The sequence below is a fragment of the Lonchura striata genome, chromosome Z, assembly GCF_050655825.1.
Source record: "Lonchura striata isolate lonStrDom1 chromosome Z, ASM5065582v1, whole genome shotgun sequence".
Taxonomy (NCBI): Eukaryota; Metazoa; Chordata; class Aves; order Passeriformes; family Estrildidae; genus Lonchura; species Lonchura striata.
In genome coordinates this window covers 47011594-47027193 of record NC_140740.1, presented here as the reverse complement: position 1 = coordinate 47027193, position 15600 = coordinate 47011594, and the positions used below count along the sequence as shown (strand labels likewise).

The window sequence follows — 15600 nt, the reverse complement described above, 5'->3', positions numbered from 1 at the left end:
CATCAACCTGTTCTCACCCTCGTGTTGGTGTCCTCTGACAAGTCCCACAGAGTACTGGGGCACCTGCTCTTTCCAAGCATTCTGCTTGCTGAGGCACCCCTCATCCTTCAGGGGGCTGGGATGAGGGGTACCAGCAGAGGTTTTTCCCTGTCCTTCATCCCCAAGAGATCTTTACCTACCCAGCATTTCTCACATCCTGAGGAAGTGGCTGCAGACAGAGGAGCTGTGAGTGCTGTTTGGGATGGAGTGTTCTGGTCCTTTGACCTCCTGTGCTACAGGAACAAGAACTCTCCTGGCTCTCCTCCCTGCTCTAGCAATGCTTAATCCAACGTCCCCGACTCCCTGAAAAATCCTGGCCAGCAGAAAAAGGCAGCCACCCGCTGGGAAGAAGGAAGGCACCACTGGGTCTCTTCTTGTCTTTGTTCAGGCAGGCAAAGTCCAAGGCTAGCAGTCACACGGAGCCATCCCAGGCTGTGGGTGTGTCGCAGCACATCCTGGAAACCCATAGAAACTGGCAGCAGAGATAAAAAAGCTGGAGAGAACTTTGCCTGAGGGCACCCAGGGGCAGTGCAGGGCTCAGGACATGATGCACGAGGTTGGGCTGGTTTTATGTGAACTCACAAATGGTACTGATGGGTACTTCCAGTTCCTTGCAGTAGATAAACATCACCCTGGACCACATCTGTGCTGACTATTGACTGAAAAATGCTGATGGATCACTCCAACATAGTTCAAGTATTTTGTGCTTTGGTTCCTGTTTGTGGGTTTCATTCAGTTTGTTTGTTGGTTGTTTTGGTTTCTTTTATTGAAGGGAGAGTGATTTCTGTAGATAGGGGTGATTGGGGTGAACATGACAGGACTCAGAGATGGGCACAAAGTAAGAGGCTGCTCTGACAGATGACCACCCTTCCTCCAAATTTCTTGCAGCTGCTGTTGCTGCATCCCAAACACCATTTCTGAAGGAACAAGAGGGTTTGTGGTCATGCTGTGGGAAAATGCCCCTTGTCACCACCATGCCTCAGTGAGGAGGAGCAGCCCTAGCAGAAGAGATTGTGACCTGTGTATGTCAAAGAGCTTATCAGACAGACATAGCTGCAGCTCTGAGCCCTGGAGCACCTGGGTCTTGAAAGAATGACATTGCTGAACTTTGCTCCTCAGTGACAACAGGCTCATCCATTACCTTTAGCCCTGTCATGGTCTCTGTGTGTCACTCACTCCTGTGTGTCCTCCTCCTTCCCTGTGTACAGGAGTGGCAGATTACTCCCATTCATTGTATGCCTGGTCTCTTTAGGTTAAGACTGCGAGGGCTTTAGGGTCTAGTGCATGTCTGAGTCTCTGGACAGCACCTGTAAGGGTAACAGTTCTTTGGTAGAGGCATACTTGGCTGGCACATCCTGCACTTGAGTGCTGATGCTCCTGCTGGTGTGCTGAACTGAAGACACAGTGCTGAGTGCTGGCATGGGCCAAGGGAAATGCTTCATCATTCTATTCACCTCCTTACTATCCTAATATCACAGGAAAACACTTACAAACCTCCAGGCCAGGGAAGCCCTGCTTTGGTCATGCAATGCTTGTCTTTGCGAGAGACCCCCTCTCAAGGTGTCTGTGATGTGCTGGGATGGGTCCACAAGTCTTGTCCTCCATAACTTCCTTCTCACACAAACACAGAGCAAGCAAAAGGCATCTGCCAAACTGCCACCAGCACCAGTAGTGGCTGCAGGCTGGAAGTGGGAGATGGGTACAGGTGACAGCCACATATGCCTATGGCTTATGGTGAAAGAGCTTGCACAGGACACAGCGAGCATGGGAAGAAGCCAAAATCTCCATCCTGGTGGGTCTCTGCTACTCTTTTTCAAAGTTCCCATGCTGGTACATGTAAGCCAGTGTCAGTTCAGAGTTGACATCAGATCAGAGCCCTAGGCACATTCCATACTGCCATTTGCTTGGTTTATCCCTCCTGGCACCCTCCGGGTGTACTTGGATGGTGTCACAAGGGTGTGCATGGCCCCCTGTACCTGTGTGAGGACACTGAAAACTACCTGTTTTGCAGCCAGGGATGGGGTAAGGCTAGCCTGCTTAGCCAGCCCCAGGTGCATACCAGTGAATACTTCCCAGCTAATCAGGGATGTTTTCCAGAGAGCTCTGAGCAGTGCACAGCTAATGTCTCACACTAGTGTCATTTACCTCTGCAGTGAAATAAGCTGCTGATTACACAGCAGTTGATTAAAGGGCTTTCCATATCTCTATTGGGTACGGGATTCAAAAACTTAGCCTGGTAACTGTCTTCAAAGAATAAAGAATCGAAGGTAAATCTAAATGATAAAGGGAGGACTTGGCTCCTTTCCTCCTTTTTACAGTCTGCTCAGGTTTGCAGATTACACAGCCCTGTGTACATTTCAGTAAATACAGTGCTACAATGAAGGTTCATTTCCTTGTAGAGACACTTGCAAGCACCACACCTTGGTCTTACCCTCTCTCTTTCTGCACTGCCAACAGTAATTTGTCCTTTGCTGCTGATGGATTGTGTGGCTTGGAGAGGTACTTTGTCATGCCCAGCCTGAGCCACGACTAGAGGAGCAGTGGGGAGCTGTGTTGTCTCCTTGCTGTTCTTGACAAAGATGCAGGGCACAGGAGAGATAGGAGGCATCAGCAGCCCAGATCCCAGAGATACCAAGAGGCTGGGCTTCTCTTGGTGTGATAGGAGCAAGACCCCACAGCTGGGTGGGCAGTGCCCCCTTCTCACACCTTGTGAGGTTTCATTTGCCGCCCATCCACCTGACAGCTAGTCTCCTTGTCTTTTTGGGGCTTTTCTTACTTTCTGGATCCAAGATGTGCATTGAGGAAGGGCATCAGAATTACTGTACCAGGGGAATCACAGTACCAGTCACCATGGGCTGTGCTGGAGCCTGTGCAAAGGGAACCTGTGCTTCCCTTTGCAGCTAATGTTCAGCAAATGAGGCAGATCGTTTTTGCTTTTCATCTTTGAAATTACTGCCTTCCTGAAGAAATTAAAGCATGACCTTTCCAGCATCAGTATACTTCCTCTGAAATCCAGACCCCAGTTCTGGGGTCTTTTATCAATTTCCAGCCCTGAAGAGCCAGGAGAATTGCAGAGGTGAAACAGGTCTGTAGATCACCTGTCAGGTCTTCACTAGAGATCCTCAGGCCACAGTTTAGGAACTGCTGCTTTTAAAGGATTGTGGTGCAAAAAGGAAGAGAAAGAGGCTATTTTCTGCAGAACTAGGCCCTGGAGCAGAGCCAAACTCCTATGCTGATGTAATAAGAATAAGCAAACAGCAAAAATCCCGCAGGAAGGGAAGGCCACTAACCCTCTGCAGGATCTGAGACATCAACAGCATTGACTTTTTCCTCTTTCCTCCAATTGAGGCTTTGGTTTCTGCTGGGTTCCCCTCCTGCTAGGCAGGAGCAGCCTGCCCTCCCAGCAATGGTGGCACACAAATTGTTCTGTGCTTCCTTCCATCTGTCCTTCCAGCAGTTTTCCTGAGCTAGGCTACAGGCAGGAGTCTGACCTTCTTGACTGTCCCAGTGCTCCTGAAGACAGAGCAGTGCCCACTGCAGGGCATTAGGGCTGCACGGGTGACAGCAACTGAAGCAAATGCCCCCTTGTGCTGAACACTCTGAGCATCATTTCTGGCAGGTTTTGGTCCAGGTCAGCTAGCCTGACCCCAAAGGCAGGCAACATTACCAACTAGAAAGCAGTCCTTAGCAGAGCTGGAGTGTCTTGGTTCCTCTCTGTGTGGGCCTGGGTGTTGGTTTCTGCATGATGATTCTGCTGGGGCTCTCAAAGTGCCATGGTGGCTTATTGCTTTTACCCTGCCACACGGCTCATCCCTCAGCTCTGCGCACAGCAAAAGCATTTCTCCAGCTTCTTCAGCTACCTTGTCTGCTCATGCCTCTCATCCATCACCTGCTGGGGCTTCTAAACAAGCACAAAGGGGATGCCTAGCCCCGCAGCCCCTGCAGCATCTTTGAGTCTGCCACCAGTGTCTCACATCAGGCCAAAACATCATGCCATGGGAGAGAGGTGCAGGTCCTTACCTAAAGTAACTCAGCACAGCTCTACCAGGCTTTCTGAAGCATTGCCAGCTCCATGCTTAGAGGATTTTCTCACCAGGCAGCATGAGCTGAGGGATGTGTATGGTGTCACCCTGCTGCAGATGGGAGAGAACATGGCTCCCAGTTTGCTTCGGCCCCTGGTTTGCTGGTTATCTTGAGACCATTCCTGACAGGGCCCAGCCTCCAGGGATCTGAGATGAGGCCTAAAGTAAGAGTGGGGGATGGGAGGGTGGCTGCTGCCCATGGCAGTCTGTCACCAATTAGAGATGCCATGCAGAGGCAGGAAGCATTTGTTCAGTGGAAACCACCCCCAGAACCCTGAGCCTACAGGGAAGGGATAGAACTGCTCTCAGGATCTGGACTGGAAAGCTGGAATCAGGCACATATCAAGGCAAAAATACAACAGCCCGAGACATGGGGAATTGTCCATTTCTTGGTGTCCCCAGGTTAAGAGGTCAAACCCTCCTGGATTAGCAAAGCTCAGCTTCAGGACTCAAGTAGACACATCTGTGCTTAACTTCTGCTCTGCTGCTTGCAGAGGCTGTGAGTTTCACCAAGGGATGTGGAAGCCTCAAGCCACAGGGGTGCTGCACCAGAGCCCACACCATCCATGTTGTCACTGCTGTCCCTGTTGTCCCCAGGCATCAGCACATACAAGAGCTGGCAGGGAGCCCAGCTGGAAAGGGCCAGAAATGCTTTCTACCTGCTTGGCTCATCACGATCATCCATGGCTTACTGCCCTGAGCCACAGGCTGCAGACTGGTTACCAACAGCTCCCTCAGTTTCTATTCCCCAGACACATTATTCCTTTCATTTTCCAGAGTTTTCTCTGTGACTATAAATAGCTTTGTGAGGGAGTTGCCAGCCCTCATGGAAGAAGAGTCAATGATCTCTTCCTGAAGGAAGTGGCCAGGACACCAGAAGGATCCTTCTAAGCCAAGTGTAAATCATACAATGTGCCCAGGAGGAAACTGAGGCAGGGAGGGCAGAGGAAGCTGTGAGGAGCAGGGCTCCGAGCGCTTTGTGGAGGGAATACAGCTGCTGCCATTACTTAATTAATGCTTGGTGAGGGGCTGCCATTGATGGGGATCCATGGTGCTCCTGTCTGAGCACTGCTGAGCCACAGGCTTGCCACAAAACCAGGCAGCATGCTGTGAATGGCCAAGAGTCCTGTTGGGAGTCTACAAGAAATGTTTTAAGTGAGATGATTTACTACTTCTCATTTGGCAGCTCGGCACTGAAGATGGCTGCCATCCCCTCCAGCCAACCAGAAGTCTGCATTCCAGAAATAAAGTCTTGTTCTAAAAAAACTGTCCTTGTCCCACAGGTGAAGGTACCCACAGGGTAGACTGGAGGTCTGCAGAAAGATCTGCATCCAGCATCTTTACACTTGGCTGGTGTTAGGAGCTGCTGATCCTGCAGTGGCAGGGGTTTTACCCTTCCACAGACCCTCTCCTCCACACAGGACAGACACAGCTGAGATGACACACTTTTCTCTTGATATTCCCTAATTGGCTTGATTTGTCCATATTAAACATTTACCATCCACAGTCAGTGCCTTCATTAGCTATGACACATCGTGTTTAACCACACAGCAATATTGCATCAATGCCAGGGCCAGCAACAAACATTCAGGAAACTTCTGCACAAGGATAATACAGAGACCATAAAAAAATCTGGGCCTGAATTAAAACTTAAAAGAAGCCTGGAAATACTTCGGAGTTGGGAGAAGACCTCGGACAAGTGTGCACATGACCACACAGCCTTCATCCCTGCCTCCTTTATTTACACACAGCATAATGGCTTGCCGGTGGACCTGGGCACTTGCAGAGAGGAATGAACACTCATTTGGTTCGCAAGCCACAGTATAATTAATTCCCAGAAAAGCTTCTGGGCTTCAGTCTCTGGCTGTGGAAGTTCAAGGTGCTACCCAGAGTTAACCAGATGCCTCTCCTGCAAGCCCAGGGTGCTCAGTCCCACCGGCACAGGGCAAAGAGTGGGTCTTCCAGGACCAGGGAGAAAGCAGGCAGGTGGGAAAGGAAAACCATTTCAGCAATGACAGAAAAAGCAAGATGAGGAGCATGCCGGGGTCCCTGCTACCCCCAGCCCCACAATGAAGAAGCCTCAGACCCGTCACCCCCAGGGTTTTTCCCTGAGCATTTCCTCAGCCTCCTTTCAGAAGGATGGACACAATTTCTCTGAAGGCAGTTTTTGAAGGCAATGTTTGCCATCTAGTGGGAAAACAGAGTCTCACCCGCAGAAGGATGCGGCTTGTGGTTCTTTTGGCAGTAGCTGGGAGCCACACGCCCCCTTGCCCATAGCTGGGCAAGGAGTCCCAGCTGGGAGTTCCGAGGAGGAGGAAAATTGGAATAGGTGGTGCTGGTTAAGCTTCCTCCAGGCAGCTTGCCAGGCTCCTTGCCGCCAGCCTAGATGCCTGCCCGAGTGTGGATCCCTAGCCCAAGCCCTTGGAGAGGATTCCTGGCTGAGCTGCTGCCCAGTGTAAGTGGGGAGCTGAAAGAAGTGCCCTGCAGTAGGGGGAAAAGCACCATGTTCTGGATAAATGGTGCCTTTCAGATCAGCAAACCCCTGGGGATTGGTGCCTTCCAGATTGGCAACCTCACAGGCATCTCTTCCAGGTTAGTCTTCTCCTGGGGATCAGTGCCCTCCAGACTGGCATCTTCAGCACTCCACTGGCAATCAGCACCTTGCAAGTCAGCATCCTCTCTGGCATCAGTGCCTTCCAAGTCAGCATATTTCTAGTGATCAGTACTTTCCAGGTTAGCTTTCCCCTGGGAATCAGTCCCTTTAAGACCTGCAGATTATCCTGGGGATCAGCCATCATCCCAGGAGGGGATCTCAGACAGATCAGACACTTTTGGCACCTTACGACCTCAGGATCCATCAGCAAAGAGGTGACTATGCTGGTGCCAGTGCCTAGAATTCGTGTGGAGCTCAGCTGCTCCCACATCTGGTGGATCTCCCAGTGGAGAACAAAGGATGGGAGTTACTTGAATGTGATGTGACCCTGCAAAGAACACATGAGATTCCCAGATGCACATTTAACTGGGGTCCATCATATTCAGGATGTAAAGGCACAGCTGTGCAGAGCTCTGTCTGCCCAGTGCCTGCTCCATGGAATCCTGGAAACATGGGGAGCACTGGAGTGCCCCAGCTGGTTCAGAAGTTTCTGCAGAGGTCTGGGCCATGCTGTCCATAACCTCTACTTGCTTATTCTGCTCATACTGACACAGCAGCTGATGTGGCAGTGAATGAAGGGAGGGAAAAGGTGCAGCTGGTGGAAGGAGAGCAGGTAGAGAGGTTGCCCAGGGAAGCTCCCAAAGTGTGTCCTGCTCTGTTTTAGTCCTTGCAGCTGGAGGAGAAGGAGTTCCTGACTTTGTAAAGGGAGGAGATCATCTCCTCTGAGAAAGTAACATGGCAGTACTAAGGAGGTGTAGTCCTCAGAAATGTGTGCATGGGGAGCACACAGCACATGTCCTCTAGTGCCACCACATTGAAGGGAAGGAATATAAAATATTAGGAACTTTTTGCTTGGACAACAGGACTGTTCCCAGAGCTAAAAAAAAAAAAAAAAAAAAAAAAAAAAAAAAAGAGGAAAATGAAAAAGCTAGCGGGAAAATTGTGGGCTGCTGCTGCTGGGTCTTGGAGTGGGGAGCAGCCATTTCCCAAGAGCATCATAAGCAGCAGTGTTTGGGCAGAGCTGTGCTGTTGGCTTTTGCCTCCCAGTGTCTCTGTGGCCAGGTGCTCAGCATTTTCCATCTGTGAAACACCAAAAGCATCCTAGAGGCAAGGAAGGGGCCAGCCCCATCAAGCAAAAAAAGAAACAACCCATTTCTGGAGGGAGAAGCTGACAATGCAGCAGCAAGACATAGCTTAGGCCTCTCCCTTCTCCACATCTGGCCTGGCAGGTAATGTCTCTTCTGTTTCGGGAAAGAAGAGCAAGGAGTGTTCAGGCCTGTGGCAGCTAGAAAGGGAGGCAGATGAAGAAAAGGGAGTATGGAGGATTGCAGGGGTCTCTAATGGGTTGAGTCTTGTATCTCTAGCAAGTCCCCAGGCACAGGTATCCAACATGGAGGTGAGATGAAGGCTATGGTCAGGGTGAATGCTCAGCACTACATTTTTAAAGCATTCATGTTTGGATTCACTGTGTCTCTAGGCATAGTCCTTGCTGTTCCTACTCTCTCAGTGTCTGGCCAGTGTGAGATGGAACCAGCTCCTGAGGAGGATGCAATCCCTCTGGAGATGGTCCACATTCTTCCCAGCACTATCAGGACCTGAACTGGTGACAGTTCAGGCTCTGTCTCATCATGTCAGCCGTGATGCCATTTATATGAGGACTGGGTACATAGGTCACACTCTAGACTTGTTCCCAAACACAGTCCTTGCTCTCTGTCCATGGGCCTCTCATCCCTCTTCACAAGTCAGCCCCCGCAGAGTGAGCATCTTTGATGCTTAGGATGGTAACTGAGTGTTCAAACTACCTACCCATACATTCATCTATAAATTAATCTGTCCCTTCCTCCCTCTGACAACTGATCCACATATCCGTATATACACCTGCATGTCTCCTTCTTTCAATCCATGCATCCTCCTTCCCTCCCTGCTGAACCACTGACTGTATGCGCTCTTTGTTCTCTGCATCATCTTGTGGCACATATAGATAGATGCCTGTTTCATGGCTATTCTGCTCAAGCTGCTTTTACTTCTTTCTTTGGCTCAGGATTTGGCACAGAAGGAAGCAGAAGCAGCCATGAGAGGTAAGCTGAGACTGTTTTGCTTGACAGTCCTGTGCAACTCGCCTCCTCCCCTGCAAAATGTGGGCTGATCCTGGCAGCGAGGCAGGGAGAGGAAGAGGCTAATCCTGAGGACTAGCTCAGAAATTTGGCAGGGTTGATGGCAGTCAAACAGCCCAGGCAGTGCTGCACAACTGCCCACAACCAGTGCCCTGCTCCAAAGGTTTTTGCCAAAAGCCACGGATTTCCCAAACAAGCCCCTGCCTGAGACATGATCTGGTCATCCTGTGCTGGATGGAGACAATGGATATGGATGTCTCTCTGTCTCAGTGCTGGGAACCTTCCCTGGTGCATAGCATTGGCTGATGGAAAATTTTCAAACCAAGTATATTCCAGGCCATGTTCTCCTGCACTTTTTTTCCTGCTGGGCTTGGGCTGGTCCCTGTTCCATACCAGGAAGCTGGACCCATCCCTACCTCATGTGGATGAAGTCCATGGGCTGTTTTGACCTGGCACATTCTCAGCATCTCTGGGCCTGGCTTGTACCAGCTCCCCTGGCAATCTTGGCACAGCATCCACCCTGGGGTGGGTGGGATGTGGCAGCAAAGGCAACTTTGGATGTGCCTGTGCCTACTTGGGGCAGGGTGTATGCAGGCAGAGCATCTGCACGAGCCACCAGAGAGCTCAAGCCTGGAGGAAGTGCCCTGGCCCCACAGTGGGACAGGAAGGTACTGGCACTGGGACTGGTCCCATGGTCCCTTCCTGTTTTTCTTCTTCACAGCTTGAAGACAAAGTTGATTTTGGCATCTGGATCCCTCTCCTTTATTCCAGATTGCTGCTCACCCCAGCCCTCCCTTGCATCTTCTCAGTCCACTGGAAAGCCCTGTTTGCCCACATCCAGCACCAGTGCATCCTCCCCTTTGGCAACGGGGAGAGCAGCACCCAGCACCAGGCATCTTTATTCCCCGAAACACAGAAATTGCTGCTTCCTTTGGGTCCCCAAGGCCTGTGTGTCACATTTACAGGCTGCTGGGGCAGGGAGCTGAGCCATGGGGCATCCCAGCAAGAAGCTGCAGTGCAGGCAGGCAGGACTTTGTGGTGGCATGCAGATGCCCTGCCTGCTCTTGGTATCTCCAGCTGCAAAATGGATGGCAGGTCATGGCACCTTACATCAGAGAGGAAAGGGGTCACCCTCCAGAGCCATGGGCAGCAGGATGCAGTGATGAAGACCAGATGTGCCCTCAAGCTGCCCCGGTCATCAGAACTGGGTGTCCCTACTGCATGGCCAGGCAACCACAGCTAAGGAAGGGGACATGGGGCTTGGCACATGGGGAAAACAGATCTATGGGTTCCCCAGACAGCAGCAACAAACTTCTATTCGGAGTATGCATGGACTTTCTGGAGTTTAAAAGCACACAGAATACAGGGGCCAGAGCTGCTGTCTCCCATTTTCTAGCTGCTGTGCTGCTACATCTCAAGCAGGCATCAGTCTCTAAACCAGCACCAGATGCTGGGAAAGTACTAAGTTGTTTGCAAACACTGGAGCCACAGCTATGGGATGTACATCACCTCTGTTCCACAGCATCTCTGCACAACCACTACTTTGATCCCTTCCATAGTGGCAGAGGAGTGGGATCTGGTAGTGATAAGAGGACGTTTCCAATGGTAAAGGCTGCCCAAGCCATGCTGGGGACTGAGAAAAGACAAGGGTGACTGTGTGACACATCAGAATGTGTGTTTGGTTGGGTTGGGTGCTGGGGACCACACCACAGAGGATGATGGCAGTGTGATGTAGCTGGAGCTGTCAGGCTATGGGATACACCTAGGAGAGGTGATGTGACTGCTGAGCCTGGAAGTCCAGGCAAGAACTGGCTCCTTACAACTCCCCAGGTTGGTGACCTGCCTTACCTTCCCTGTGGAGAGCTCTGCTCTGGTCCAGGGATAGTGCCATGCACACTGCACACTGCAGATAGAGGGCTGACCTCCATCTCTCTCAGCATGTCTGTGCTCATGAGGGACAGTGAGGGGCTGCAACCCCACAAGCAAAGCAAAGAGCCAAGCATGGAGAGCCCTCATGAGCCCACAGCCAGGGCACCCAGTGAGAGCAGCAGGGAGCCTGTGGGCACACAACACATTGCAAAACGCATAGCCTGTTCCAGCTCCCTCCAACCCAGTCCATACAAGGACCCTTTGTGGTTGGCCCAGTCCAGGCTCCCTCTGCATCGTGGGTTCACAGGCAGCCCCAGGACCCAGGTGGGTCCCCACTCAGCACTGGCTCTGCTCCCCCTGCTCCACGTGTTGCCGCTGTCTGAATTTCCACCCAGCTCCATCTGGATCTTGTTGGGCTGCTGGCACTGAACACCGGGATCTGGAGGTGCCAACACATGGAAGCCATTAGAGGGGCCGGGTTGAGGTGCGGCAAGGGGGCCACATGCAGAGCAAGGGGGGGCTGTGCAGAGGGTCCTGTCTCAGCTGTCATGCTGGTGAGGGCAGGGGAGATGTCCTACACAGCTGCCTGCCTGCATTCTCTTCTGGCACTTAGCCTCGGCATGGGTCTCTCTCAGCCCCTCCATGCATCTGGGGAGAGGGCTGAACAGTCTGGGAGGCAGCCCTGCTGCCTGTGCACCTCCTGCAAGGACCATTCCCAAGCTGGTGCTCACCCCTCCCTTGGCCCAGCATCATCTGCAAAGGGGTTTTGCCTGGACAGCGCCAATGATAGCATTGGCATATCCCCTTTATTGGCATCTCTGCTCTGTCCAGCCACAGCACGGGGGATTGGGGCAGAGGGAAGGGGCAGGGGGTGGGGCTGGCAGCTGGTGGGGGGTGACAGGCAGGGATCAGCACCCCTTGGTCTGGCACTGATGCCTGGCACCCCCGGGAGCCTACACCCATGGTCCCCCCAACACTAGGCAGTGAAGTGGGGCTGGCTCAGTGTCTTATCCCCATTTGTTTAGCAGCGCTCAGAGGTGGAGCTGGCCTGTCACCCTGAGCCTGAAGTGACTCCAGCTGGCTCCTGGTGGGCTCAGTCCAACGCTCCTGAGAGCAGAGACTCTCTCCTTAGGATCCATCCTGCAACCCCAGGGTGTTGGGGGCTCCGGCAATGTCCACAGCTGTGGGGTGACCCAGGAGGTGTGGGGCCCTTGGGGGCCAGCAGTGGCATCAAGTCCCATGCGTGGGCAAGCAGGTGCATGGAGCAGGGACTGGCCAGGGCTCACTACAGGATCTGAGCTTCTGCTGAGAGAGAGGACAGGGGGTCAAGGGGGACAGTGGAGTCACTGACCTGCCCCATGCTCTGCATTCCCTGTCCCACATTCCCCCGCCCCATTCTCCATCCTGCACCCCAACTCACTTGGTAATGCCCTCAAGTGGGTGGCAGCAACCAAAAAGCTGGGTTTAGTCTTGTCCTTGCCATGTTTCCTCACCCGGAGCCTGGGGATGAGAGCAATGGCAGCTGAAGACCCCAAAAAGCCTTCCTGAGCATCAGGATTGCCCAGATTCCCAGTGATCCTGATGTGTTTCCATCCAGTTGTGCCCAACTGTGCCCAGCTCACCTTAACCTCTCCAGTGGGCCAGCTCCAGGGCTACAGCAGGAACTGGTCACCAGACAGAACAGGATTGGGATGGGAAGGGATTGAGAGCAGAGCCAGAGCATGGCAGGGAGATCCCATGGCGGCGGGATGAGAGGGGAACTGGGGACAGGATTCCCAGGGAGCAAAGGCACAGGGATGGGATGTTTGTGCTGACTCTGGAGTGTGAGATTCTCCAGCAGGAGCCTTTGGGAGGCTATTAGAAGGAGCAGCATCTTGAGGACTTTCAGAAAAAGGTCCCTTGGATCTGGGGCCATCAGAAAGAGCCCAGGCAGGCTGGGTAGTAATGGGTGTGCTGGGAAGAGGCACTGGTGTGGCACAGGGGCAAAGGGAGCATAAACCACCCTACAGGGCAGCAAGTGTGTTTTGGCACGGACCTCAGAGTAGGGCTGGGGGATCACAGGGCAATCCATGCTAAGGGTTCAGGATGGGTTGGAGACAGCAATCATACAACCCCTCCTTTTCCAAACCCAGCCTACCAGATGAGGATGGTGATGACAAGAACAGCAGCCAGGATGAAGAAGGCAAAGATCCCAAGGGACACCAGGACAGCCATCTTCTCCAAGGGGTCACTGTGATCTGGGACAGAGAGACTTTCAATGCTGAGGGATGTCACAGTCCCCAGCACCTGGGGGACGCTATGGCAAGCTCCTGGACTCTCCAACAGCCCAGCCAAACATGGACTTGGGGCAAGAGACCCTTCCCATTGCTCTCAGCAGCACACATGGCACACCACCCCTAGCTCTACTCACTGATGGGCTCAGGGTTGGGAGCCTGGGAAGACTCCTCAGCCAGGCTCTCCAGTCTGGCATCTGTAGTGGTTTCTTCACTTGCTGTGAAGGCCAGGTCTGGAAGAACAGAAGGGATGGAAACACTCACCAAAAGCATATACAGCACCCCAAGGATCCACAGAGAGGAGTATGGAAGGATGTCTTTGTGCCCCAGAGGTCCCATGAGCCCAAGAGTGCCATTGAGGTGCTAATGGTACTTTGGAAGCACTGCTCTGTCCCAGGCCTGTGGGGTCAATCCCCAAATGGCACCAGCACAGCTGCAGACTGACATGGGCTGGGAGATGTTTTGTCCTCCTGCAGTTCTGCCTCCCTACCTTAAGTGGCCCTGCAGTTGACACTCTGGTTGATATTTGGGGGAATGAGTGCCATGGGGAAGGTACTGAAGAGGAGAAGTTCAGAGTTCTGGAGGGACTTTGGGGAGGGATGGCACAACGCGGTAGGCTGCTGGGGGCTGCAGCCTGTCCCTCTCTCACCTCTGACTGGTGTTGCCCGGGCTTCAGCACTCCACTCGCTCCAATTCCCTGCATCCAGGAAATCCTTGGCACTGACTTGGACCACGTGCTCCAGCCCAGCAAAGGCATCCGTGATAACCTCAGACAGATTCACCGTCTCTACCTGTGCCAGGCAGAGGGGAGCTGTGGGGCAGGCAGGGGCACCTCTCCCTGGCCCCGTGCACACCCCACTCCTATGCTGGCCCTGCACACTTACCACGGACCAGGAACGGTGGATGATGGGTCGGTACTGGAGCCGAAACCTTAGCTGGAAGTGGGGTTCCTTTGGCCAGGAGGAAGGGTACTTCCAGCTCACATGGAGTCGCCGTGGGGCTAGGGGGATGGGCTCCACCACCAAGTCCTCTGGAGGGTCTGGCTTAACTGTGTGGGAAAGGACAGGAAGGCCTTGTCACTCCGCACTGCTGTGCACAGGCGTGCAGGGTTCCCTGCTGTCACCCACAGGTAACTGCCCAGGGATGGACAAATGGTGGGACAGACAGATGGATGGGGACTCACTGATGGCCTGCATGGTGACATCAAGAAGGCGGTAGCTGAAGCCCAGGGGGTTCACCTCGGTGATGTTCAGGCGGTAGGAGCTCCAGAACTCTGACCTGTGGACCGTGCAGGTGCCGGGGCGGGACGGATCCTGCAGGCACAGCCCCACGTGCCCGTTCCTGTTCCTGCAAACAGGGAGGCAGGCTGGTGGCACGTCCTACCCACCTACCATGCACAGATTCCAAAGGCTGCCAAGGAGATGCCATGGAAGACCCTCATGCCAAGACCCTGGTGGAGGAAGCAGACCCTGGAGGAGGAGTGCTCAGCTGCACTCACCCTTCCAGAGTCTGGCATATCCCTCTGAGCATGACAGAAGGGACCCTCATCCCATCTCCACACTCTGCCTGGGAAGGTCCCTCCCTGAGGCAAACCCTCCTCCCAGACTCCCAGGGTATCTGGGAAGTAGCTGGTTCCCAGATGGGAGCCCAGCTCTTGCTTTGAGGTCCCTGCTGAACACAGCAGCAGGGCCTTTGGGAGGGGGCCAATCTCTAGGGAGCAGGAACAGGGTGGGAGTCAGTCCTACCTCCTCTTTTCTTCGCCTGTCAGGGATTTCTTCCTGCCACGGAGACACATGGAAAAGCAGATGATTAGGATGAGGGGGCAGCACAAAGTGAACCCCACCATGACCCAGAAGAGGGACAGGAGTCCACACTGCAAAGCAGCCTCAGACTCCCAGGCTGACATACACATGTGACAGCATGGGGCAAAGAACTAAAACCATGTCTAGTGAACAGTCTGGCAGCAGAGGCTGGCGATCGCAGGGAAAAGAAATGGGACACCCTTCCCTGCCCAGGATTTCATCACACAGAAGCAAAAACACTGATAAAAGCAGCTCCCTGGAGCCTGGCTTCACCCTCCCACTAAAGACTGCCAAATCCCATGCTTGCACTCCTCCTCCCTCTGGATCCCCTGATGCTCTACTCAGCCCCTTTTCCACCAAGCCCTTGGCTCCTACAGCTTTCAGCAGGGCTGTGCTTTATGAGCTCCATAGGACTTCAAAGCCGCCCGCTAATTTGGCTTGCAGGGATAATTAGAAGCAGCAATGCTGTCAGGGCTCCTTTCATCCCAAAGCATGCCAGAGCGTGGAGGCTTGCAGATGACCTGCTTCTCTTTTATTGTCCCTCTGGTGCTGGCAGAGCTGTCAGCAGAGAGGGAGCCTGTCCGTGCCAGCACCCCCAGTGCTGCTGAGACCCCTACTGAGAGTAGGCAAATGCTTGGTGCTCTGCTCACCCCAAAACAGGACCTGCTCTGGGGTGCAGCATGGTCCTTGGGGCAGGAGGTGAACCCAGGGCGTGTGTGGGGTGGCCAGATGGATTCATTGGTTATCCTTGGCTGTGACCCAGAGCTC

The 15600-nt window shown here is 53.2% G+C and overlaps 1 protein-coding gene across 9 annotated transcripts in view; it reads right to left on the bottom strand.

Annotated features, from left to right (window-relative positions):
- The window catches only part of IL11RA (interleukin 11 receptor subunit alpha), a 51725-nt gene that overhangs the window by 17376 nt on the left and 18749 nt on the right, over positions 1-15600 (bottom strand). For 5 of the 9 annotated variants that reach the window (XM_085567693.1, XM_085567696.1, XM_085567692.1 and 2 more), the window contains 8 exons: positions 14776-14808; positions 14214-14377; positions 13915-14078; positions 13680-13821; positions 13168-13263; positions 12895-12994; positions 12178-12257; positions 747-7651 (listed from right to left, as the gene is read on the bottom strand). In XM_085567693.1, coding sequence (XP_085423819.1) covers positions 7575-7651; positions 12178-12257; positions 12895-12994; positions 13168-13263; positions 13680-13821; positions 13915-14078; positions 14214-14377; positions 14776-14808 — 856 coding nt within the window. In that variant the 3' untranslated portion in view covers positions 747-7574. Of the gene's footprint in view, positions 1-746; positions 7652-9626; positions 12063-12177; positions 12258-12894; positions 12995-13167; positions 13264-13679; positions 13822-13914; positions 14079-14213; positions 14378-14775; positions 14809-15600 lie in introns of those variants that run through there. The other 4 variants (XM_021554625.3, XM_085567697.1, XM_085567695.1 and 1 more) reach the window with 3 other exon arrangements.